At 45.8% G+C, this 27,978-nt stretch overlaps 1 protein-coding gene across 1 annotated transcript; it reads left to right on the forward strand.

Moving 5' to 3' along the window:
• Nucleotides 1-91: 91 nt before the first annotated feature.
• LOC142571070 (uncharacterized) lies at nt 92-27,978 on the forward strand. Its single transcript, XM_075679365.1, has 2 exons — nt 92-269; nt 24,969-27,978. The coding sequence occupies exons 1-2, from the start codon at nt 240-242 to the stop codon at nt 25,707-25,709; spliced, it is 771 nt and encodes a 256-aa protein (XP_075535480.1). The 5' UTR covers nt 92-239; the 3' UTR covers nt 25,710-27,978.

Below are 27,978 nucleotides of genomic sequence, written 5' to 3' on the forward strand. Positions count from 1 at the left end.
GGCGAGGAGGACGTAAGTTTCAATGCACTTGGCCGGCCGCTATAAAGAGGCGAATTGGCGGATTGGCTCGCTTTCTTGCCTGTCGTGCTGCACGCTTGTAGAGCAGCAGAAGAGTCCAGGGATCTTGCGTGTGTCACGTGTGGTACAGCGGTCTGTTCTAAGCTGTGTGCCATCGGTGGCTGCCTGCTCGCTCGGGTTTGGGACAGGTAGCGGACGGCCTGTCCCACCGCCGCGCCGCCATGAGACTGTGCAGGTTCGGACTACGGGCGGTAAGTGTTCCGCGTGGTTTAAGGCAGGGTTTCCTGTTTCTTCATTGTCATATTGAATCGCGTCCCCTTGTACGTGTGTCACTGAGACGAAGCTTGAGCAGTGAGCTTCCGTGGGTGCTGTCAAGTAACGACAGAAAGCGCCGATGGCGGCTGCTCACGGTCTACGCTACGAAGTGAAGCTCGAAAGAGTTAAGGGAGTGTACTGTACTAAGAAAACAGAATCTATGGAAGAGTGCTTGTGCAAAACTTAAAAAAAATATTGAACAAGAAGAAGTAGGGGAATCTACGGGCTGGATATTGAGTCATAGATAACCCTAAAGATTGGACAACGAAGCCAAAGAACGCAAACATAATTTAGTGTTTTTGGAATATAGAATTAATTACGAACGGAGAGAAAATTTGCGAATGTCCTCATAATATTAATAAAGAAACATGGAAACTAAAGTGGCAGGAAAGGCAACTTGCCTCTGGTTGGAGCCCAAGCTGCATCTTTATTTCTCCTCCTATAAGGAAAATTAAGCTTATCGTAAATTTATTCTCTTTTATTATTGCCCATAGACATCAGTAAAATACACAGGTAGCCTTTCTATGCATACTTTTCTTTATTTTATTGTATGTTTGCTTCATATAATTGTTAGAAAATCTCTAAGAAACTTGCGATTACTTCTGTGTATCTCACAGAGTTCAGGGTGTACCCCGAGTCTGATAAAAATGTTTTGTTTTTGGTCAGCAACGTCCTGAAGAAACTGCTGAAGGAGGGCGGAGTCTAACTTACAAAACACAAGCGTGCAAAGTTAAAAGTGACGTTTAAAATAAGTTAAACTCTGGGGTGGTACGTTCGAAAAGCACCATGTGATTATGAGGCACACTGACGGGGAGAAATATTGACTAATTCTGACCACGTGGGGTTGTTTAACATGCCCATAACTGTAAGTACAAGAGCATGTTTGCATTTCACACCCATCAGTATGCGCCTGGCGTCGAAACCAGAACATCGTGCCCAGCAAAGTGATGCTTTGCAGTGGTGTGTTTGTAGTACATGGTGCCCAAAGCGTTTATATATCTACTTGGCCGTATAGGGCGTGTTAACAGTGCTGTTGCTATAACCTGCCAACGCGAATTGCATGGAAGGCGCTCTCGGTTTATCCCCACTTGCGAATAGCGAGAGTGAATTACTTCTACATGCCATATGCTTTTTTGGTAAGCCTGATTATAATAACCACGTTGTTCAAGTGTAAAAATCCTACCGGAGCTTCTAATCAGTGCACTTAAGATAAGACAATGGAAGTTATTTCGGGGCGTTTGTGAAGTGTATGCGTGAGAACCGCCTCTGTTTTCTGCGAAGGTCTATCGCTGCAACATTAGATTTTTGTACATGTCATACGAGTAGCCGGCGCCTGCGATGAACGCCCACGATTACGTATACTTGTTACGTCGGTAAAGCGCTGTTTAGGTGGACACTAAGTAGACTAAGCTTGAACAAAGACACTCCCACCCCAGAACAGGAATTCGCCTCCCTGGTGCAGTATTCGGCCACAACCTCCCCAATGATATCTACATTCAACTCAAAGGATTGACAACAAATGATTGAGGACCTTAACAGAGAGAGTGTAAGGGTGGGGCTGAAGATTAATATACAGAAGATAAAGATAATGATGAATAACCGGGCAAGGGAACAAGAATTCAGGATAGCCAGTCAGCCTCTAGAGGCTGTGAAGGAGTACGTTTACCTAGGTCAACTAATCACAGTGAACCCTGACCGTGAGAAGGAAATTCACAGAAGAATAGAAATGTATTGAATCTCATATGGCAGACATTGTGAGCTCCTGACTGGAAGCTTACCGTTATCATTAAAAAGGAAGGTATACACTCAGTGCATTTTACCGGTGCTGACATATGGGGCAGAGACTTGGAGACTGACAAAGAAGCTTGAGAACAAGTTCAGGAGCGGGCAAAGAGCGATGGAATGAAGAATGCTAGGCGTAAATTTAAGAGGCAGAAAGAGAGGCTGTCGACGATATTATAATTGACATGAAAAGAAAAAAATGGCGCTGAGCAGGTCATGTTGTGCGTAGAGTAGATAACCTTTGGACCATTAGGGTTCCAGAATGGGTACCAAGAGAAGGGAAGCACAGTAGAGGACGGCCTTAGACTAGGTGGCGCGACGAAATTAGAAATTTGCGGGTGCTAGTTGGAATCGGTTGGCACAGGAGAGGGGTAATTGGAGATCGCGGGGAGAGGACTTCGTCCTGCAGTACACATAAAATAGGCTGCTGCTGCTGCTGCTGATGATGATGATGTAGTAGACGATGTGTTTAAAGGACTCGAACGCGACTGTGTTTTTTTTTTTTCGTATTGTTGACGCGGTGGCTAATTCTCGCGACGGAACAAGCACCGTCCCCGGTGCGTAAAGAGTCGCCTTTAGGAAGAGTGTGATCTAGCTTAAGACGAGGGCGAGGGGAATGGAGACATTACGTCACTCGATGTCGGCGTGGATCGGCGGCATAGCTTGCGCAGGATATGGATAGCTCACAGTGATGAAGGAAAAAAAGAACACATGCTGCACTGACAAAGCACACCAAACGTAACGGCGGAAGCATGTGAATACATGCGGTAGTGAATAAACGTCACACGACATTCGTACGTTAGTCTAACTCTCAAAGAAAAAGAACTATTCTGAGGTGTTACCGTACCACAACCACGATGTGATTTCTACTCGATTTGTAGTCGGGTTCCCCAGATTAATTTTTCCACCGCCTGGTGTTGTTCAACACGTACACCCATTCGATGTTACACGACCGTTGCGGCATTCCGCCTCTATGGCAACGCGACCGCTGCCGCAGGGATCGAACCGGCAACCTCGAGCTCAGCAGTGCAACGCTGTAGCCAATGATTTACGGCGGCGAGTGTAACTCGTGTTTCCAAGCTTGGTTTGTCAGGCCCGAGAATGAAATATTCTCCACGACCGCTCAATTTCAGTTTCGTTTTGCGAGAGCCGAGCTAAACTAAGCCGGATCGCGCTGTTGCATCGCCTTCCTGGAGGTTAAAAATAGAAACGGAGCATGCTCTGCCGTTTTTGTTTAAATACGCTATGCAAATAGAATTAGTAAATTTAGATATTTTTAACCATCGAGGTGATTGATTTGTGTGATTTGTATGGTGATAATGCTTACACGGTCGAACATGAGGCACTACTGTTCAAGTCTATAAGGTTACACCACTTTTCATGTCACGGGGCGTACTTTAAGTAATTTACGGATGTCTGCACATGAAGCTGTCCCCTGAAAGAAGCTCTTTCCTTCGTATTTATTTTTTCGTAATTTATGAATCAAAATATTTCCTTCCTGGTACGTTATTTTGACGTTTAGTCAGGAAAATATTAAAGTGAAAAATCTGACTCTTGAAGAGCCGCATGTACCGTAATGAACGTCGACAAAACAAAGAACAAAACGAGTAACAAAAAAATAAACAAGAAGAAAAGAAAGAAGGGAGCCGAAGCTACCCTCACACGTTGCGAATCAATTTAGTTATAACATCAGAGAAGCAGCCGCTGTAAGGGTTCTAATCTGGAGATATAAATATTGTCTATGTTCTTAACTTCGCAAAGGCATTTTAAATATTTTCCATGCATGAGGTCCACTTGTTTCACCTTGCGAGATGGTTAGAGAAAAGTTAACGACATACTGCGCCAGTTTCGCACGCTCAAATGAAATGAAATGTACTTTTTATTTTTTTGTTTAAAGCTGCCGCGTAAACGTTTACCTGCAAGTGCTATACTGCAAGCTGTAACACTCACTAATTATTGTGCTCCGATTAATGCACGCTATGTATTGAGCACGCTGTAATCCCCAACACAGAGAAATAACATGCCACCGGCAGTGGTTCCGGCGCAGCAGCAGCCTCTCTCCTTCCGCAAGGGTGTGTCTTGGCAGCTCGTCGACACGCCGCATCGAAGATCCCCGCTGTTTGCTGAGGGCAAGCTGCGGCCAGTTGGCTGTGTTCTTTCGAGTCAAGAACGTGACCCACATGAAATATGAACCAGATACCTGAACCTGACATGCGGTACGCGCATCACGCCTCTCACGCTGTGTCAGCGCAACAAAGTGAGACAGTGCGATACAGAGTGAACTGAAGCAGGCCCGAGCATTCAAGCATGGCTTTCGTTTTGTGGTCGCAACTCTCAGTGTGCTCCCACAGTTCCTAATAGGAAGCGGGGGTCGGCCAGAGTATTCTCTGCCATTATATGTTTTCGATAGACTCTTAAAGCCACGCGAATAACTGGCTCTTCACACTGTGCGACTCTGTCGGATGTGACTCCCGAAGTCGATACAAAAGTGAGTTTTCGCGGTGCGAACCGAGAAAACCGTTGCTGTGTGTACGCGTTCCCAGTCTTAATTCTGTGTGGCCCTTCGCCTGCAGCTATGATAACAGGAAGTTTCGCTTCTCTGAAGATAAACCAATATGTTTAGGGTGCGCGTTTGTTCAGTGTAGCATGGCATCCACTGCGTGATTCCTTTGCTTTTCCTGTGCCGGTGTGTTCATATTGCCTATATCTCTTGAGGCAACGGTATCAATGATATGTTTTACACCCCAATACTTGAAGTTGGCTGTGGAGGACATGCCATTTCTCGAGCAAATACGAGGCAGGCGGGTTCGACGCACGTCTCTTGATGCCAGCTATCCCTCGGAAAGAAAAATTTTGGGGTCCATCGGTGGATGAGGTGCGTGACTGTTGTGACCCCACCTGAATACGCCCCTTTAGGTTATGGATGACGTGCCGGAAAAGTTTTAAAGTCGTGGGTTAAATACGACTTGTTCAGTAAAAAGTTCACTCAAGCGCTGCACTGAGCTATAAGTGCTTTTTTTTAGAATAGCACAGAAACTGCCCGCCATATTGAGAGACGTCTACTTGATACCGAGTCGAAGTTTGGTGTATCAGGCGAGTAAAATCGTGGATTTTCGTACAAACTTCACTGCGTACGAGTTAGATAGGGCCTTTGCAATAAATTGCTAATACAAGCGTTATAATTGGTAGCGTTATGCTGCTATAACTGTCATATCACTTAACAGTGATTATGTAAGCGTTATGTAGCAGGAGCCCTATAACGTAAAACTATTCGATTGTAATTTTATTATAATGTCCCTACGTTGAATTCACTTAACTACCGTTGAAATTAAGTGTGTGCGGAGACCTACAACATTTTTTTAGCAGCCTAACCAAATACCCTCCTCGTTTACAGAAGGTCCATTTTGTTTCGTTTTGAAGCGCTCATTGCATGAGGATAGGCAAGGAATGCGCAGAAGTTGAAAGGTTATTGACGGAGCCCAGCCAGCAGATCGAAAGTAAATCACTGGGAATGTTGAAAACTGAGCAGAAGATGAGGAAGTGGTGCCGTCAGGATCATCATCGTCATCTTTGCGCTCGTATAAATGGGGAAGAAGCGGAGTGCTTCCCCATGGGGAAAACGGCTCGTCCTTTTATGTACATTTTGTTGACAAATTCCAGGAGAAAGGACCTTCAGAGGTGAGATCGTGCAGTGTTTACGAATCCGCGACCGCAGTTCGAGCCAGGAGGAGTATTGTGAAGCCGCCAAAAAGTAAAGCTGGTGTGCGAGGCTTAACCGTCCCGGAGACCCAGGTTGCGATGAATGTTACCATGCACGATGTCTGGAACTTCGTCATTCGAAATCTTCGTGACAGATGAGACCATGACGCCGACGTTGCCTCATGTCGCAGTCGACCAGTGATTGCCTGCATTTTAGGCACTGGGGTGGATCATGGAGGCCATATTTAAAAGGCGGCCTAACCACATCACCCGTCAATACGTTGTTTTCCAATGAAGTCCTCACTCACTCACTCACTCACTCACTCACTCACTCACTCACTCACTCACTCACTCACTCACTCACTCACTCACTCACTCACTCACTCACTCACTCACTCACTCACTCACTCACTCACTCACTCACTCACTCACTCCAAGAACATCTCGGAGGTATGAGCCACTTAAGGCCTTCGCCTTGATAGAAGATACAGTAGACATCAACCAATGGGGAGCTGTGATCGGGGAAGTTGACCATTACGAGCGTCAGATTATTTTAGCTAAGCTCAGAGCAGAGCCTAATACAAGCTTATATGCCAAAGGCTCGACAGGCTCGCAATGAATCACTGAGAAAACGGATTGCAACAGAAGTACAGAAAAGAATGCGCTGTCCGTCTGTGTCGCCACTTCTAGTCTATTCGTGTTCGGCATCAAGAAAAGTGTGCACACGTCGTTAGACGCGTCGGCCTCACGACTAATCGTTGAAGAAATTGGAAAGAGGCAAATTGCCATTCGCACCACAGAAAGAACGATCCGAGATATAAGCATCAAAGAGGAACCACAACTTTTAGAGTCAACTTCTCACCCAAGGATTGAATTATCGCCAATGTTGTACATCCGTGACAGTGTCGCCAAGGTGGCAGCGAAAATGTACGCTTAGTTAAATATAGAGACTTCTACATTGGGAAAACGGGAAACCGTTGGTAAAGCTGAACGCAGTTTGCGAGATGTGGATCTTAAGACCAAGTGCAAGACGAAGACGACAAGCTATTCAGGTGTCGTACAGTCTTCACATCTGTGCCCACGAGCGTCTGGTGGAACAAAACCAAATATATTTCATCAAACTAATAGAAACAGAAGCAAGACTACCAGGACACAGAAGCGTGTCGTTTGCGCTGCTCATGGCTACAACTCGCCGAGTAAGCTACGGACACCAAGGCGGGGAAGTATGCGGATTCGGTAAGCTCCTTCAGTGCAAATGCAAATCGTCATGGCGGTGTTACAGTGACTTTTGCTGCGAAGACGAGAAAGCAAAAAGAAAAGAAAAGGCTTCTCAAGAAGGGCTACAGCAGATCGACGTGGAAAATCCTTCATAGCAAATTTTTCTTCGTAAAACGATTCATCGATAGCACAAATCCATAAAAGGTGACAAGCTGACAGCAACTTCAGTTTAGACAAAAACGCTTAATAAATTAGCATTTGCTTGTTGAATAAAATACAATTATTTCATAACCTTACAGCGCGAGAACACCCCTCGAATACATTTCGAAATAAATGCAAGTGCTCCAATTTTGAAAGCTGTGGCGACATGTCCGTTGATTCCCCATCTATGTCGTTTAGCGCCCGCAAAAGGGTAGCCGCTGTTCAGACAACTGGGGTCGTGTGACGTCAAACTATTCCAATCTCCTGACGTCAAATTTACGGAGCCACCGACGCAAGCATCGGGCGGTAACCCACAGCGTCATTTGAAAAGCCCAATCAAACGCGCTTCTCGTTTGTAGGATGTCACATTCTTTTGATTTCAAAGCGAATAGCATTTCTTACATTGAGCAGTTTTTCTTATCTAATTGACTGAGAAGAGGTGAGGAGCACGCCCAAGTGGACAGAGTTTCGATGGGGCCGAGCCAGCACAGTGAAAGGAGATAACCGGATGAGGAGGGTGATGCCGGCGTCTGCGATTGGTCCGCTTCCCCGCCATGCGGTGGCTGGTAGAAAATCGCGGCAGCGTGCCACAGAAGTTTAGAAATGCCACTAAGACGGATTCTCAGCAAAGAAAAGCTGGCAGAGTGATTTCGTATCCGTGCCGAAATGTCCCGATAACGTTATACCGCCACGAATAATTTTTTATTATACGTACATAAAGCCACGCTCCCCGGCAGCTCCGAGTAGCTAGTGCCACAAAGATCGGCGGACAGCCATCTTCTATCCCTTTCGAAACGGGCCATTCTCCGTTTATTAAAAAAACCCGCTTTGTTTGGCGTATTAATGCTTCTTTAACGCGTACACTTCACCTGGAGACGTTGAGTTTTCGCGGTTTGTGACGTCGCGTGACAGACAGATGCAGCGGCCGCTGCCCGGAAACGTTTGACCAATAGTGATTGGTCAAACGACGCCTTTTTCGTAAATGACGAAAAATGCGTCGAATCAGAAATTATCTTTCTTTCGTTCGGTCTAATCATGCATGAGTGTTCACTTATCATATAAATGGGGCGTTTTCGCGGTTTTAGTGACGTCGCGTGACAGACAGGCGCAGGGAAGGGGGGGGGGGCTCCGGAATTTTTTGACCAATTGTGGAGGGCTGATGGAGGAATTTTAACCAAAATTTTGGAACAGCTTTATTTTATAGCGCCCCTGATCGCCTCTAAGAGCCACGTTTCTTTTACTTTCATCTATAGCACTGAGGGATGAATTGAGGTTTAGGATACAAAGGTGCACTTTCAGTCGATGAGTATTGTATTTGCTGCAATAAAGCAGGAAACCATGAAATAGTAAAACGAGGTCAGCGAACACTGGTGAAGGAACGCGCCACCGCATTGGCTTAATAAGCGTGTAGTGTCTGACTCGGAATGTGCTCTAATTGTAACTGGATGTTCCGTTTCCAACTATACGCAAACAAATACGCCCTCGGCAGTGGCTCCGAGCAGTCAGCATCAAAGCCATTGGCGGGCAGCCATCTTCTGTTCCTTTCGGAACGGGACAGCCTCTGGCTATTGCAGAAAAAATTCAGCGTGGTTCGGCATAATAACGCATGTTTAGTGTCTTTGCGCGACACATTGAAGTGGTGAGCTTTCGGGGTCTGGTGACGTCGCGTGACAAGGCGAAATGGATGTGACCCAAGAAGTTTTGATCAATAGGGGAGGGCTAATGCCAACAAAGGCGTGGAGTCAGAAATAATTTTGGTTCTTGTGTTCTGCCTAATCGTGCATTACCAGTACGTGCGCATCACTTTGGGATGGGGATTTCTTGCGGTTTTCGAGACATCGCGTGACATATAAGCAAAGTGGACGGGGCCTGAATAATTTTGACTCGTGGCAGGCTAATGGCGGAAACGAAACAGAAGCAGATTGGAATTGCTTTGTGTTATAGCTCCTCAGTTAGAAGCAATGTTTTCTGGTGCCACGGGTGAACTTAATACATGCAGCAGCTAGTCCAAATTTGGTTTTAAAAAAAATGGGGAGGTGGGGGGGGGGTGATGATTCACGTTCGATTTAAATTTTTCATTGGGTCACTGAGTCATGACCTCATAACAACCAGAGTAGGACAAAGCCGTTTGTACACGTAACCAACAAGACACCTAACACACGCAAGAAACGGGAAAAAAGTAATTATAGACACTGAATGAAGTAGAGCAAGAGAGGTATATTACAATTAGCACGAGACTAGCACAAATTATCCTTATGGCGCATTGTTATCGGGAACATGAGCTGCAGTAAACGCAAGATAGGTCACCGTTGATTGACGGTGAGCAAGGCGATGAGGCGACGCTCTGGCGACGCTCTCACCAAAGTGATGATGGGATTGAGCGACGGGTCGTAGATGACCGGCTCGAGGTAGTGTCCTGGCTGCTGAGGAGACTCAGGTAGAGCATTAGAGTCTGGAAGCGGAAGCGGCAGGAAGAAAGCGACTTCCTGGTCAAGCAGCTCGGACCTGTAGCCCGACCGCGTGTCTTCTACCCACGATAGTTGGTGTGTGCGCAAAGTTTAGAGTGTCTGCTTTAATTGAGCCTTTTCAGAAAATTACTGATTCAATGGCTTTGAGAAGCGTTATACAACTTTCATTTGCAATGTTTTTCAGGTTTCTAGCAAACAGTTTTCATTCTGTCGGTGATACCGTGTCCATTCTGCGTGCGATTCCGACAAGCACACAGCAGCGCCTGCCGTGCTTCTGTTTTGTCCGCTGCGTGCTTCTCAGCGCAAAAAAGTGGCCCACTAGCGTGACGTCACCACTCCAGCCTTCTCAGCGTAGTTTTGAGCTTATTACTGGCTGCAAATGTAGCGTTAGCGAATGCATTGAGACACGAGAAGGGTGTTATATAGACATCATGGGAAAGATGGGCCATTACTACATGATCTACTTATATGTTGTTATTCTGGAAGAGTACGTACTCATGGCTTTTTGTCATAATATTCTTGCAGGCTATTTCGTCACCGGATAATTAATACACCACGGTGTTCAACGTCACTTATCCGCTAAATAGTACAAATCAACTGTCTTAGGAGTAACTTAGATAGAAAAAAAACACAGACAACCGGAGCTGGTTGAAATATGGAGAATTTATATTCGGAATTACACACGATCTAAAGTGTTGTAATTGGCTTACCGGGAAACATTACTTTAAAAATTGTGAATGCCCCGAGCCATCGGCTCAGAAAAAGTAATCTGAGCACACAGCGTCATCGCAACATAAAGAGCAACAAATAACTCGCGTTGAGCAATTGTTCATGAAGCCGTGCCGAACCATGGCGAAATGCACGTAGTAGCGATAACGTCAGCTGTGTAAACGATTGCAATGCGAGATGTCTTTGTAGTGTTACTATTAGCAGGTCTCTCCATAATTCCAAGGACTTGTGACATGTAAGAGTCATACTTTTATACTTGAATTAACTGAAGGGATTTTTTAACGCGAAAGCATTAAGGGCCCCGTGTCGCAGAAGATCCGGTGCCGGCGCCGGCGGGGTTGTCCGTTCGAAAAAAATCACCCCGAACCATGCAGACCCTCCACGTGGCGCATAGGCGTCTCTGAACTAATTGAATTTCTCCAAGTATAATGCGTCAGAAAATTCGTAAAGTACGACTTACGTGCCACCTACGGACATGATAGCGTCAGATTGTAGTTTGAATATACGAGAAAACATAATTCTGCTACGCGGAAACTCAAACACAGACCCATTTTCCGTTTGAGGGCTGTCTTCGTCGGAGTGGCGCGCCCCGCCCGATTCCTTGCAACACCACCCAGATGGCGGTTGCCTCCACGCTTCTGCGGTAGCGCCGGCGCCCGCCGTGGGGTGCAGGGGAGAAAAAAAGAACCAGAAAGCTCGCCTTCCTGCGTAGCGTTCGCCGCGAACCATTTCCAGGAAAGCATTGCGGTTGCATATGCTGCAGCTGCCGGGAAGCGTCAGAAGCAGTCAAGGATCTTTGAATTCTATTGCGTTCCAATCTTAAAGGTAAACCTTAAGCGTCCTCAAAGTTTTTTCTTCATACTGTACATAAAAATTAAGATAACGACTGTTTTACACACTCCAAGCAACGAAACGTACCAAGAAGCTTTCTATCTTTCTCAGTTTTTCGTACATGCAGGACAGATGACTCAAGTTGTTAGGTCGATGAGGACATATCGTGCGAGAAACTGTTTGCTACGCACAAGCAGTACAAAGGAAGGATGCTGACGAGGCAGCCATATTTTCTTTACGGACATCTTTAAATCAGTTGTCTATTGGATGGAATCAGAAAAGCTTGCTAGTATTGCGTCCCCGGCTTCTCCAGGAATAATAAATTGATCAGTGATCAAAGGATGATATGAAGAGGTTATAAAAAGGAAACGAAAAAGAGACAAAATATTCCGGCGATAAATCAGATTCTGCAAATGTGCCAGATTCTGCAAACGACATGTTCTGCAGTTTCTGTAACTAAGCACAGTCCAATCAACGGAACCAATCAAATAATAAGCATACACACAAACAAACAAGGACGTGCTAAGTGTTATTACGTAGGCACTATACCATTTTCAGTAAAAAAAGGGCGCGAATTTGCATATGTTAAAGCATCGATACAACATAACATTCAGGGAAGTAAGTAATTCAGGAGTTTAGAGCAGATGTAATAGCGCGCTAGCCTATGGCCCAAGTAAGTTTTATACACTAGAATGACGACGATGAAGGCGATTAATTGTTAAGCTTTATTGTTTATTGCAGCTTCGTCCCTCCCAATGCTTGTCCTGTCTGGACTGGCCGTAACATATCGGACTAAGATTTAATTATGCGCAATTAGTACATTTCAGGCCTTCATATGAAAAACAAAAATAACGAGGACTACATTCGGTTTGGAATGCGCCAGTATCAAAAGACGAAGCATATGTACTTATGGTCTCCTTAGCGACTGGCAGAGTACAGCCGATCGCAATAGTTTACCTGGAATCAAGTTCGCTGAAAAGTCAAATTTATACGCAGAGTACAATATAGGTGATGTGGTCGTCGAATGTGAAAGTAGCCCTGGGAAAGTAGCGGTTACATCCTTCAATTAGGAGCAGACGCATTCACTGAGCATACTTTTTTTTCGCGGATCCCACGCTCCAAAGTCTTCTGGCCCCCTTCGAGGGTACGTCTTGATATGTTTGTCAAGCTGCGTATCATGTGCCACACAGGTTGCAGGCGCTAAACTAGCTTAAAAAGTTAGATCGAAATTCCAGTGTTACACGTTACAAAACGACGATATGATTGCGAGGCACGCCGTAGTGGTGGACTCCGGATTAATGTTGACCACCCGGGATACTTTAACGTGCAGCCAATGCACGGTTCACGGGTGTTTTCGCATCTCGCGCTTCCCATCGAAATGAGGCCGTCGCAGCCAGGATTTCATCCCGCACTTTCTGGCTTTGCAGTCCATGCCGAACTATTTACAGCAGCCAGCAGGCGACGCAACAGACGCAGCGCTTGAGGGATGTCCGCCGTAGTGTGACCGCGACAGCGGTTGGGGTGGCGGGGGGAAAAGGGGGGGGGGGCGCCTCCTTCCGTCGCTTCCTCCGGAAACCTGGCGCATCGCGTCGCGCCTGTCGGTCACACGCATTCACGGCTGGTCGGTCACACGCATTCACGGCTGGCTGCACGACAAGAGAAAGAAAGAGAGAAAGAAAGAAAGGAACGTCTGCTTGGCGGCTTTCGACGCGCTTTGCTGCCGAAAATTGAAATGCGCGTGTACGCGTCGTCTGCACGCTGAGCGCGGACTAAAGGCACTGACGAGAGCACTAGGGCACGCATTGACGCCGTCACGGGACCGTGCCGGGTGCGCGGCGTTTATTTAATGAATGCGGCGACGCGGAGGGGATTCCTCCTTCTGTTACTCTTCGTTATTTCTTGAGCCCGGCCGTGGCGCGTTGACGGGGAGAAGGCACCAGCGCGACGTCTCCTTACGTAGAAGAGATGTAGAGTGTAACGGGCCTTCTCGAATGAGCGGTGTCACCCAGAGACCTACTGCGCACATAAGGTCTCATTGAATAGGCGCCCTTGAAATATCTTGTAAATTAGGACTCTCTTGTTTCACTTGTCCCACTTTGGGGTTTGCGTGTAGTACTGCTTAACTGAATTGGGGGTCATCTACAGGTGTGGAATATGTTTCTTTTTCGTCAGTGTCGGTGGTGCGGTGGTAAGATGCTACTGAACCGATAGCGCACCCAAGAATTCTGCAGTTATAATTGCGTACAAAAATAAAAATAAACGAAGGTTATTCCTGTCTAAACGCGCACGTTGTTGATAGGGCGCAATGAGCGCGCAGAGGAGGAAGAAGAGTGTTGCTTGCTGCAGGCAGTCGAAGCGTTGCAAAAACAGCCGTTCAGTTGCTTTGCTGGAGTGCCACTTATAAAATGCGGCGGTGCCTGAAGCCCGTCACAGTACGTCTGGCAACACAAGTCGTTTGGTAACACAATGAAGGACTGATCGCGAAGACAGATTTGAGCCGGACCCCATCTGACCGTACTCCTTCCATTGAGCTTAGCTGTGCTTTTCCACAAACAAGTTTCATCATTACGACTCCATGCTATCCATGACGAAGCAATCTGAGGGGGAGCCGAAGCACCTCTCTTCCAAATATCCAGCGGCCTCGAGGGAACGAAATGTCACCTGCACTTGGTGTGAGTGTTTGTTGCGGGAACGGGGAAAGGGGTTCTTGATAGCTTCAGTGCTAACTCTTTGCGCCCTCTTCTTGTATTCTGCGGAGTTTTCTTCAATGAGATGAAATCCAACGCAGTGCGCACGAACTTGTTAGCACGCTCGTTGCCTGCTACACGGGTATGTTAGGGTAGTTATTGAATAACAATGGTAAATCTTCTGTTCTGCAGTTCTTTAATAGAGCACAATGGTAAATTTTGTGTTCTGCAGTTCTTTAATAGTACTTAACAGTGCGCTGAGTACACTTGTCAAAGGGTAGATCTCGATGTAATAACTGCAGTGCAGCCTCCTATCTGAAATGAAAACAAGTTGTCTCCGGCAGGACTTCAGTTCCTGCACGGGTGCCTCAATGAGGATACTTTCACACGATGATTGAATGATTGATTGATTGATTGAATATTCGCTGTTCTTAGTTGTTCCTTGTTGCATTACAGAATGAACGCAAAACATTGCTTGAACCATAGCCAGCGGCTAGCAAAGGGTCCAATTGAGAAAGCTATATGAATTGCAGGCAACCATTTGTCAGAATTAGAGACGTCAACACACAGAAGTTTAGAGGAAACGTACAAAAATTTAACAGGCACTCTATACGCTCGTCAGAGTACCAATTTCCAGAGGTAATAAAATTGTACAAACTAAAAACTCTTAAAGCTAACAGGAGCGTGTAGAAGTTATACAAGGTATATAACATATGTAGCAACGTTAATTGAATGTATACTATCACATCACAAAGATCCCAAATAATATGACATCCCGCAGATCCCAAATGATGCATAATATCACGCCACATAGATCACAGGGAATGCATAAAATCATCACATCGCAAAGCAATATCACATTAGCAACAAAATATAGGTATAGCTATGGGATTACGTGCAGATAATATCAACTGTAGGCGTGAACTCAAAGTGTGTCATTAATTTTAAGGTAGCGATTTTTTTATTGCAATGGGAAAGTTTTAGGTCACACGGTAGATTATAGCAAAGTTTTGCTCCAGTAAACTCCAGCATACGCTCACCATAAGCATTTCCTTTTACAGCTAAGTTAAAATTTCCGAAGGCACGGTTCCGTGTTGGGAGTGTATAGGAATATTAAATGAAGATATATCAAACGGAAGGTTGTTTCTTGCTATAGTGTTGATGCATTCAGTAGTTTTTTTTCTTCACGAAGGAAATCAGAAGGTAGCACGCGTAGTTTAGTAAACAGTACCTTGCTGGGTCGAGAGTAGTCAGAAAATGAAAGGATTCTGAGGGCTCGCTTTTGTAATTGTCTTAGGGACTCTAGATAATTATATGTCCAAAATTACGACTCGATGCAGTATATCAGGTGAGTTTGTACTAACGTGAAGTATAAGATACAGAGAATACTGACATCAAATCCTTCACGCATCTGAGGAGAGCACAACAACCGGACGTAATCTTCGCGCAAATCGAATCAATCTGATGTTGCCAGTGTAGATGCTTGTCTAGGGTCACTCCGAGGTATGTAAAAAGATTGGTTGATTCAAGCTGGCTCCAGATAATAGTTAACCTAATGTCAGGTAAACGAAGTAATTTGTTTCTCGACTATACTAATACATACTTAGTTTTCTTAGTAGTCATTTATTTATTATATCTTCAGGGACATGAAGACATTACAGAGAGGACTCGGCAGAAAGAAAACTGAAGCGGACAATATGAAAAACACTAGCACGTAAATGCTGGCTCCTACGTATACAATGTTAGGTAAGAAACAAACAATGAAATCATTAGTAAGTGCGAAATACAACACTGTCAATGTTCATTCAATGCCAACAAAAACTTCGCCAAAATTTGTGGTGTCAGTAATATATGCAATTTCATTGGAAAGATCGTCCCGTTCTTTAAAGAGCTACTTTTTGAGCATGAATATAATGAATACATTGTTGCGCTAACAAGAAAATAAAGACTTAGGAAGACAAGTAAGAAACGATAGATCCATGCGACGTGATATGAAATTGGGCGATGGAGGAAGTTATTTTGTAATGGTGGAATGATAATATAACTTGTGGAACAGAGTGAGCCGACAAATGCTTCGTCGCGAAGTCCGCGATGGAAGATTCAAATTAGTTTTCATTGCTGTTATGCTTGCTGCTCAGTTAAAGTTGGAAAGAATGAGCGGAGCACCGTTATTCTGAACACGTTCTAAGGAAGTAATCAAGTAGTGTTGGCTAGGATCCCACACTGCTGATGAGTATTCTAGTTTAATACGAATTAATGTTTTATAACGACCTAACTTCAAAGAAGATGGTGCGTGACAAAATTTAGGTCGCAGGTAACCTACCGTTTTGTTAGCGTTATTGATTATGTAATCTATACGAAGCTTTCAAGTTAGATCTGAGGCCCTATAACGTAAAACTATTTCAATATGTTTTTATTCCAATCTGCTGACTTCTAATTTGCGCATCCGCCAAAGCAAGCATCGGGCGTTGATCCGCAGGGTTGTCTGAACAGACTAATAAAACGCTCATTCATATTTAAAACAGCGCAAAATACACGGACAAGGGAGGACACAGGATGAGCGCTGTGTCCTCCCTTGTCCGTGTTTTTTGCGCTGTTTTAAATATGAATGATCAGTACCAACTAGCTCGCACCCAAACCCTTCTGAGTAATAAAACGCTCTTCTCGTTTATATGAGGTCACTGTTGCTTGCTTTAAAAACGAATAACATTGCCTACAGTGAGTGGCTTGTCTTATCTAATTGGCTGACAAGAGGTGAGGAGCACGCTCAAGTGGAGAGGGATTCGATGGGGCCGATCCAGTGCACACTGAAAATCGATAACCGAAAGATGAGTCAAAGTCGCGGCAGCATGCAACGGAAGGTTAACAAGGCCGCTAAAACGGATCATCAGCAAAGAAGTGTTCGCACAGCGAGGTCGTAAACGAGCCGAAAGTGCTTGGAAACGTTACACGGCCACGCAAAAAGGTTTATTGTACGCAAATAAACCCACGCTCTCCGGTCGGTGCAAGTAGCCAGTGCCTGAGCGATCGGCGGCATCCATCTTTTATTCCTCTCGGAACGGGGCAGGCTGCGGCTATTGAAAAAAAAATTGAGTTTTGTTCGGCATATTAATGCCTCTTTAACGCGTACACGTCACTTTGACGCGGTGAGTTTTCGACGTTTTGTGAAGTCACGTGGCAGGCAGGTGAAGCGTGTGCAGCCCGAAAACGTTTGACCAATAGCCGAAGGTTAATGGCTAAAAGGCGTGCAATCAGAAATAACTATTTTTTTTGTTTGGTCCACTGGTGCAACCCGTGTGTACGCGTGATATCAGAGGGGGAGCTATCACGCTTTTCGTGACGTCGCGTGACAGACAGGAGATGTGGGTGCGGTTCACAAAAGTTTTTGAACAATCCCAGAGGGCTGATTCCAGAAGAGGAATAGAAAGGTTTGGAATAGTTTTCCGTTACCATGCTCCAGATGTAATGTGGGTGCCTAAGTACTTATAAGAATTGAGAGAGAGAGAGAGAGAGAGGGAGAGAAACAACTTTATTGAGCCGAGCTCGACATCTTCTTAGACGCCGTCGATGGAAGTGGTTCCCTCTTCACGGGACCCAAATGCTTCCCTAGCCGCCTGGCCCCTGGAGTTCAGGACGAGCTGGTCTTCCAGGGCGGGACTGGTTAGCAAGGTTTCCCATCGCTCGGTAAGGGTGCATGAGGGATGGGGTGGGGTAGTGGGGCAAGTAAGAGGTGGGGGGATTGCCTTGACGAAATCGCATACTCCAATGACGCATACTTCAATGAGTGTGCCTAACTGAGTCTTGCAGAAATTACATCCATTCTCGTACTTTTCCGTGTACATCTTCTTTTGAAGGTATAGGTGCGGGAAGGATCCTGCCTGTATCTGCCTGTAGATGGCTTGCTGCTCTGCTAAGCGATTTGTGAGGATCGGGGTAACGGCGCCTCTCCGTCATGTAATGGTTCGTAACACTGGTAATTTATTCGTGAGATAACAGCCTGAGATTGTTTCTAGTTCTATGTTTGCGATGCTCTCTACTTCGGAAGTATCATTATGAGTAATTATAATGGCAGTGTCATCAGCGTACATGAGAGCATTGGTTGAGGTTAATATCTGAGGCAAGTCATGCACGTAACTTGAAGGAAGAAATGGACCAAGAGTAGACCCCTGCGGCACTCCTGTTTGTAGGTACAAGGATGATGTTGGATTCTTCATTGAAACGGTTTGTTGGCGATTTGTAAGATACCTGATAATGATGATTTATTGCCATCCACATTGAAACGGCCGGGGACAAATCGTCACCCTGCCTGCTTGAGTTACTCAGGTATGCTGTCAATGCTTTTCCTGCTAGCAGTTTTGAACACAACTATAATCTTCTCTATCTACCTTGTACCACTCCCTTTGCCTGTAATGAATACGATCGTATCAATTTCTTGTCTGAGTTTTTTCCACCAATACTCTAGAGACCTCTTGCTTATCTCGACTGCTGACCGGTTGATATTTCCGTCTACTTTAAGTCCAAGCGCTTCTTGAAGCTGTACGTTTCTTAGGGTCCTCGCTGGGTGAATCCCTTGGCATTCCATAAGGTATGGGCTTAGTACTCTCTGGATTTTCGTTGCAGCACACGCATGCCTCATGTAGTTGCGAATATTTGCTCCGCTATGTTTTTGTCCTTAGGCAACCAACTCGAGCCTCAAATACACTGCTCTTCATGTTATCGTACAGATTTTCCCTTCTAATTTATTTTCTGTCATTCTCCTAAATCTCTATGATCTTCTTCGCTTCCACTCTTCGCATCCGATTCGCTGTCTCTGTTTATATCACTTTCTTTCTGATGATTACTGGTTGTCGATCTACACTTTCAAGCATCCTGTTCTTGGTGGCCAACTTTCTTGACCCCTTCCTTCGTTCTGTGTCCAGGCTTTTCAGGTACAGATACTTGCGTACTTTAGCTGCCCATTTATTTTTATCCATGTCCCTGAGTCTTTCTTACAAATAAATTTTGCCCTGCTCTTCTCTGACTTCAAACGTGGCCCAGCCCATGTCCCCTTGCACTGCCTCATTTATGGTTTTGCCCTGAGCTCCCAAATCAAACTGATCCACCGAGCTTTGGCTAACGTCCAACTCCTAGAATATATCTGGTTTCATTTTGATTTCTTTTATGTATTGCATGATGCAGACCACAACAGGGTCCAAGCAGGACAGGCACAACATAGTAAATGTACAACAAGAATAAGAATTAGGCACAAGTTATAGCTCAGGCCGACCTCTCTGCCTTTCTGTAAATAGATCTCTCTCTCTCTCTCTCTCTCTCTTATGCACAGAATGGCTTTTGGGAACGTCAGCGCTCGCACCACGACTCCTTTCCACACTCCTTTCCGATGGCGGCCCTGCGAAAAGCGCGCCGGTGGCATCTGCACGGGGACACGCATTTGTAGTCTGCTGCGCTTCGTCTGTTTGATTTATTTATTTATTTATTCGCTTGCGCGAGCTCTGACTGCGTGCTTGCTTGGCACGGAACTCTCCAATTGCTGCTTGTCTGTTCTGCTATAGTGTTAGATTGGTAATACCAGCATTTGGAGGACTACAAGTGTAATATGTCTTCCACACAACCCACCTGCAGTGGTAGCACATTGGCTATAGTTGTTGCGCTGCTGAGCTTGAGGTCTCGTGTTCGATTCCGACCGAGGTGGCATCATTCAGAGGGGGGTGACACGGGAATAACACCTCGTCTAGTTACATTTAGGAGCACGTTAAAGAGGCCCAAGAGGTCAAAATTACTCCGATATCCCTCCCACGTGCCTCACAATCGCATCGCGGTTATGGCACGTAAAGCAATACCAGAAGCTTTAATTAATTTTTTTTGTGTAACAACAGCCAATGCGGGCAGCACCACGATAAAGTGACTCAGTCATAGAACATTACGCACTGCGAGTAACCGTACCTATGAAGCTTCAGAAACGAAGCATGATTACAGGACGCATTCGCAAAGTGTGGCGTCGATTAAACTACACTGTTCTTCAATGGAAATTTTACATATCGTTCGTAATTCTAGTGAGCTCATAGTTCTATAGGCACATCATGTTGCATATATCAAACTTCTATAACCGAATAATCAAATAATTTCACCGACCATCGCTTTATCACGAACATTAGTTAAATTACATTGAACACGGTGAACTAAGCCATGGTTGTCGCCTATTTTTGTTGCGCTATATCACTAATTCCAATCACTGCACGAACTTTGCCCGTGAATTGGGTCCGCTACCTATAATGTGGCAGGAGTAGAGAAAGTCGGGTTAGTCTGAGCAGACTATGTGTCCCGGTGGAAGTAATCAAGTTTGATTATCTTACGAAGATGAGCACAGCAATAGACGACTACAGAACTTTGTCAGCTTTGCCAACTAGGTTTGTCCGCTCTTCTACTATTCCACACATTTTATAATCGCTGTGTGAATGAGCCTCGGCGGCACCAATTGAAAATGTAGATAAGCTTAGACGCATGTTTGGTAAATTTTGTTGTATTGAATCTAACCCTCTAAAATCAATGAGTTAATAACATAATCTCCTTGCACATCACTTCCCTCGGACAAAAAGTGCGAAGACTTCCTGTTGTTCCGTAAAAGACGTACGGAATATCGGGAAAACCAGACATCTGACACTCAGCAACACAATTTCTCTTTTCACACTTTCTTCGCGCGTTTTGAGCAAAATCGGCTCAAATATGCCGATTCAAATATGCCGATTCATCCTTTACTTACCTAATGCCGCATTTTGTATCCGTGCCACAGTGCAGAAAAATACCGCATTTTGCTGCAATTCCACTAAAGCACTGCATATGCATTACCGTACCATAGCGACCTTCTAATTTGTCTAGAATGGCACGAAACATCTTTCGGGATGTGTTAAAACGCTGGGCATCAACGAAATCGGAATGTGTGTGGCCAGTAGAGCGGGAAACCCATCACAGGGCGCGCACTGGACACAGACACTGTACTACAGCGCAGACACGGTAAGCGAAGGCAAACTGCTGATTTCATCGTCAAAAAAAAAGTACGAGTGATTCCGAGTAAGCCACGTCAACGGAACCGCAATTACGAGAAACCAACGCCGTACACGCATGTGGCCACACTGATGACTATAGCAGACGACGCCAGGAGCAATAAGCGTAGTAACGACGGTGACTGCGCTCCATTTCGCCGCTATATATAGCGTTCTGGAACATTCCACACACACTGTTCTACAAACCTCCATACTCACATTTAGGTGACACTGGCAGGGCCGGCCGGGCGACAACGTCAAGTTACATGCACTTAGCGAGCGGGTGCGCCCGGCGCGGCAGCAATGTGCCCCCTCCACTGGCGTCACGTGCGAGAGGCCGCCACTCAGAGATCCCGGGTCTAACAGAGCACGCAACGCGGTCAACGCTCGCAACACATAACACCCAGAGAACCGCTAACACGTAAGCCGCTGCACTAGCTCCGTTTCTTTTCTGTCAACAGAGCCGACTCTATAGATGACGCTCGCTCATCGCTGGTGCTCAAGCAATGAATGCGATATTTACGCCATCATCTGAAAAACGACGAATCAAATTATTTAACGCCAACAAAATCCGGGTAGCTCTAACGTAGAGCTATGCCACTGTGATTTTATTGCAAAATACTGGCGTCAAACTTAAATAACAGCCGACGCAAGCGTGGGCGGAGATCCGCAACGATTTTGTTTCGAACAACTCTATTAAACGCTGTGTTAGTTTACCGGAGGTGCCTTCCGGAGTTTTAAAGCAAGTAGCACTGTTTATCGTGACAGGTTTTCCTCGTGTTTTCCTCACAGGCCAGGAGCACGCGTACGTGTAGAGCATTTCAGTGGATCCAAGCCAGCAGAGCGAAAGTAGGTAGTGGGGTATGAACGTTACGCCGGCGTCTCCAAGTGACCGAAGCCGCGCTGACCTAATTGTAGGTGTCCCAAAGGAAAGGCAGAAATAAGAAGAGTAATGCCGGCGCCTTCGATGGCTCGGCTTCTTCTTGCTTAACTTGCGATGGTTTCTCGACGATTGTAGCGGCGTGCAACGGGGTGCTAAAACGCCGTCCGAACGGATACTCAGCGAAGGACAGTTGACAGAACGACGTAGTCCATGTGCCGAAAAGGCTTGGCAATGTTCAGCTGCCAAAAGAAGTGAGGAATGGCAGCAACGGCTGGACCAGACGAGAAAGTTGACCACTCAGCGCTGTCAAGCGGAACGTCAGCAAACATCTTCGACTGCTTCGCTGACAACAACTTCGAGAAGCAATTCGTTAATTTCACTTTCGGTGCAGCGTGCGTGATCGGCCGTGCCTCCAGTCGCATAATCAATAGCGATAACCTAGCAATAAACGGACGTCATTGATTGCTTCACGAAGACCTTTGCCTTTACTCTTCCAAAATATTCATGCATGTATAAAAAAGTAATGAAAGCCTCAAGCAGATTGCTTTCAGGCTCTTGCTAGTACAACTTTTACATTTCAGTAAAACACGGCTTTTCGTCGTGTTCTTTTTTTTTTTTTGTCGTCGCGTCACCGACACACGAAGTGCGCGGGGACCTAACATTTTTCACCAGTAGCGGAGGGTTAATGGTGCCAGAGGTGTACTATGGGAAATATATACATTTATTTTCTTTTGTCCTTCCTAATCATGTATAAATTTGTGTGTGCGTGTCATTCTGAGAATTGTTGGGGCTTTCTTGACTTGGTGTGAGAGACAGGCGAAGTGGGCGTAGCCTAAAAGATTTTCGCTAACCGCCGGAGGGCTAATGATGGAAATCAAAATGAAAGAGACTGGAACAACTTTACGTTAAGGAACGCCCACACTAGCGGCGTAAACGCGCGTGGAATGTGGCAGGTGGCCGAACGCACCAGCATTGGCATGGCCACACTTGCAGGTGTTTTCGCCACCAAGGCAAGCAAGTGATTCGCTATCAGCGGGATTCAGTGCGGCTGCGATTAGCGATGCTGGGAGATGGGGGGGGGGGGACATATTTCCTTGCAGCGTCCGTCCACGTGAATGAATCGGCCGCTCCAAACTGGTCTCCCCGATCGGCAGCAAGCGGCCTGCCGCGAAAAATAGCTCCAAGACCGATTTACTCCGCGGCAGGAAAACGTTGCTGCTCACCTGTTTTCGACGATGGCTTGGTGGGCTACTTTGTAAAGCAGCTTAAAGCGTCAACGGCACACACAGACGAAGACAGATTAAGGAACGGGATACAACGGTGTGTCCTAATCCTCACTCTGTTCTCGTGCGTGTACGCTGTTAACCCTTTGACACCTCTTTTGGCGGCGCGCTTTCACCAGTCTCCAGCATGCTGCGCGCGTTTTCGCCCTTAGTGTGGGCGTATCTTTATAGCGCCGCCAGCCTCTTGGAGTTTTCCGTTCCAAGCATCTTTCTAGTGGGTGCGACAGAACGCAATCACAGCTATCACTTTCACTCGCACCGATAGGCAATGAACTTGTCGACTGCTTTTGTTTCTGTGTGAGCAGTGATGTTCCTTGTAAGTGAATTGAAACTATAAAATTCTTATGAAGGCATTGTTGTGTTTGCAAAAGCATCGCATAACCATTGTTGATGCAGAAGCATACTGGCAGAATCACATTTGCCTATTCGAAAGCTACCAGTACGTCTGAAATCGCCTGTTTTTAATAATTATAGACAGTCGTGTGAAACAGCGCATATTGTTCTGCTTTCCTTGGAAGATATCTTGTGTTTCACCGAATATGGCATTTTCATTGTAATAAATTTAATTTTCGCATTTGTGGACCCAAAGGTGCATGTGGTGCATTCGTAAATATTCATGGTTTGGAGCAATAACACCTTAATTGGTTGACGGCGCTTGCTTCCGACTTTGTTGTTAGAATGTATCCTTCACAATGAATAATTACGAACTCACCAAAATTTTTGTCCTCCGTGTATTAGAGTTGAACAGTGTACAGCTGATCCGTTCGTGTGAGTAGCACGTATCCACTCTGCAGGATTTACTAACCATGAGGCCGCATACCTTTATTTAATCAGAATATATCTAAAGGAAAACGAACTTTACGTGAAATACACGTTGATGATAGACGGGTTTGTCCCACAACAAATAGAAAGCTGACAAATATAACATAAATCAGTTTTGCACATAGAAAGTACCACCAAGGATCGAACATTGATCTCCATTTCATTTCGCTGTTGTAAACATACAGATATATTACAGGTGCAAACTATCCCGAGAACGATATAATAACGGATTTTTCCGAACGTACTATAAGAAAAAATCACATGTTTATTAGATTGTAAGTTATTTTAACAAGATATTGCATATTGAATGAGATTCAAACCTGAAGTTCGTGGGTTTGAATCCGCCACGATCTCCTGCTTCTATGGTGTACTTAGAAGTTCTTACTCTTCTTACTCGATGCCAGTAATGGCGTTCGAAAACGTAAAGGGTTGCGAGAAAAAGCATAATGCGCACACATATTTTATTGCGTGCGTTTCGCAGCCTGGTCGGCGAACACTATTCTTGAAGGGTGCTGAGTTTTCAGCAATCTGGCGAGAAATTAATTTGCTCGGCACAGTGTTCACCACAAAAATACAGCACCTTTTACTTCATTACTATTATTAGGGTAATTTAACGATGTTGTCGCGCATGTTCCATATTGTCACATAAATTTTGTGATTATGGCTTTGTTTTACACGGTACAGGCATTAGATGATATGCGCGAGTTCATTGTATACGTGTGTTTCTTGAATGAAACATGCAGGTACGTATTATCGCGTTGTTTGGCTAGCACTAGCGCAGTGTTCAGACTACCGTGACTTCCTGTGCTACCGCCTAGCCGCCCTGTTTTCTCGAGATGATGAATTGACAAATTTGTCAACCTATGACTATGGTGTCCGTGCAAACACCACAATTACTGTGCCTGCTCCTTAGAAATGATCGTATTGAAGCACCTATGCATATGCGCAAGAGTTCCTCACTGGTCTTTTTATTCGCCTTTTCCTTCGAGCAGGTCTCCCCACCAAAGGTTGGCCTCCTGCTGTCCGCCTTCCTGGCAGTGTACTGCGAAGCGTACCCAAAATCGACAACGCCATCGCCAACCGAAACCATCGCTGTCGGAACCGGCAGGGGGCTCCCACACCGTAGTCCAGTGCGCCGGTACCGCCACGGTCGCCGTCTCGACGCGGGCCCAACGCCGCTGCGTCGCCGTGCTCACGTCGGCTCGAGCAGTAGTAGCACTCCGGTGGTGGCAGACTACGACGTCGACGGCGCCGATTATCCGCCCTACTACAACTACTGGCCCCCAGCCACGGACAAGCGTAAGGGCGGACTGGGCGACGGCCACCATCCTCACCGCCACCGCCACAGGCAGGACAGGCGGCGTTACGACGAATTTGAAGGGGACTACTATTACGACCACTACGTGGGCAAGCACGACTACAAGAACGAGTACGACATCGTGTTTCCCCTGCTGATCCTTATCATGGCACCTCTGGCGGTGTCCGCCTTCTTGCTCCCGATCATCGCGTCGCTGATGACCAACACTTTCTTCCTCGTTAATGGGGCGACGTCGGCTGCCATCCAAGGACGTCGCAGGCGGAGTGTGCGACAACTGGCACCATCGGCCGACGAACTGCTTAGGCTGGAAGAAGTTCTCTCGAAGGCAATCGAGAAGTACGGCGGTTTCGAAGCGATTCACGAGACGACCAGCGTGGTTCGCGAGTCGACGAACCGTGGGGCAGTGACGAATTGAAGAGGCTACCTTAGGAAAGACCTTGTCGAGACGCCTTGTGCGACGGAAACCTAGAAAGTGCAAACTTTGCCGAGCACGTACGAGGCAGCTTGTCGTGTCACTCAGTCTTGGTTGTAGCTGCGTGAAGACGTCAGTAGCTAAGGAAGAAGTGCTGCGGGCCACCATATGTGCAGCGCTCATGCCTGGTTTCGCGTCTTTAGCAGTAGCCGTAGCATCTGTCGTCGTTTGTCATTTGGGCAAAAAGAGCGAGATGGCCAGAACGAAAGATTTCATTTTATGTCCTTCTTCACGAACATACAAGGTAGTTCATTATTTTCTAAGGCACACTACGCTGGGCATATTGATCACGTGCATTCGCGTAAGCGACTTGTCATTGCATCATCTTATTTATTTACTACAGCAGGGCCACCATTCAACATAGTCTGGAGAAGCGTAGAATATGATATTAAAAAGAAATATTGTGTTTTGAACTTCACTGCATAGTTTTGACGTCTTACTTGTCACCTACGGCTGCGTTTCTGAATACCGAGCGCCTCCACGCTATAGGGCGCGCATCTGCCAATAGACATATGCTAAGTGGATACAACGGAGCGGTGATGTCACGCCAGCTTGTTGAACTTAGTTTGTGTTTCAGCTACAGGCAACGCCAGCAACTCCTCGTGATGTGGTCAAAAGCAGGTCATGACACAATAAGCATCATTCCAGCGAGTTGGGCGCAATCGCAACAGGATCTTTAATCCTCTTGCTTGCAAGAAGTTTATGACTCTAACTTAATCTGCAACTACTAAAATAGAGAAGAGAGCAAACTTTAATTGGAAATGCCAAATCAGAAAGAAATACAGAGAGTTGAGCAAGTTGGTAAGGATTCATAATGCAAAGAAGGGGTAATGCGTGCAGACACGGACGCAAGAGAAGTGGACAACACGAACGCTCTAAAACTGCGGAAAACTGCAGGTTAGGTGAAAGCCTGGTAGATTAACAGTCAATGCCACAGATGCGCTATCAGGGTTTTGGTTCGACATACTGTGCGCTCTTTAACTATAACGGCAATTAACGCATTCTTGTTTTAAGCACTTGAAACGGGTACAATAAACGTGCCTTCTGGGAACCATACCTTGCCGGCCGAACATGATACCGCACTTATTACTGAAGAAAGGTAATATGTGTTTCAGAGACAAAACGTTTCATGCTCGAGTTCAGGCTGAAGGACGGGGAGTGACAAGATCTTGCTAATGAATGCCGTGAAATCCTCTCAGGGAGATCTCGTAGGCCAAAGCTGACTGATGCCTTTTTCCACAGAGAGTAGCCCGGTGACTTTACCATTTTGGTAACATGTGTGGTTATGTTGCATGTTGTACACAGCGTTTTATAACGTTGATTAAAGCTTGCCATGTTACCAAGAAAGCGGACAGGCGGACCATGGACTCGGCAAGGTGTTTGACATCATTCGACAGTTTCGAGGTCTGTCGCTCAATCTCAGCAATAGGCCATTTGGCATAGTGAGAGCTCTCATGATACAGTAGGCAACCCTACATAAATATCACAATCTGCGGGTGTGTCGTTACTAAAGGAACATGAATCAAGTGGCTTTGCTCTTTACTGCATCGACAGACAGCTCCGACCAAAAATGACGACAAAGTCAAAGAACGGAAGCTCAAGTCCGTGTCAACTTTGGTGTGTATGTTCATCTCATGATGACGACCGCGAATGATTTGCTATAGTTTCTTAATTATAAAAATGGCATCTTGCTGTTGGAGCGTTCCGAAATCACTAGGACAGATACTTGGCCGTGTTTATATGGCATAATTCTCTGCGTAGCTCAGAAGAGACCCAGCGAAGGCCCAAAGGAATACAATGATGTGTTGGTGCTGGTGTGTCGTCCCTTATGCCTTCGTTCTGTCGCTTCTACTCTCCTGGGTGAAATATGCCACCCAACCAAGCCCAAGAATTTGCGCTCGCGAATCATGTTTGTCGTATAACATGCCCTTTCAGCTCTTTTTCTTCGAATCAGCGTTGAGTGTCGTTCTCCCTACATTCCTGTTTCTTGCGCGCTGTACAGTGAATTATCAGAAGTGCAAATGGAGTCTTAGGCGCCTTTATGAATGACAAGGATCATGTTGTGCTGACCCCATTGTTCCGTGATTTGCTCTGTGCAGCTGGTGTGACTACAACGTTTGCTAGACGACTATCAATAAAGGATCTTATACCAGAACCCCAAGGTGTCCCTAAAAAATTGATGCCTAGGGAACGCCGTCTTATCAATAGGAAA

The sequence above is a fragment of the Dermacentor variabilis genome, chromosome 2 (genome assembly GCF_050947875.1).
Source record: "Dermacentor variabilis isolate Ectoservices chromosome 2, ASM5094787v1, whole genome shotgun sequence".
NCBI classification, from domain to species: Eukaryota; Metazoa; Arthropoda; class Arachnida; order Ixodida; family Ixodidae; genus Dermacentor; species Dermacentor variabilis.

Bases quoted from the DNA above. Each gene is read 5' to 3' on its own strand.
- LOC142571070 (XM_075679365.1), top strand. From the start codon at position 240: ATGAGACTGTGCAGGTTCGGACTACGGGCG. The intron at 270-24,968 runs GTAAGTGTTCCG...TCCTTCGAGCAG, and splicing joins GCAGGTTCGGACTACGGGCG to GTCTCCCCACCAAAGGTTGG.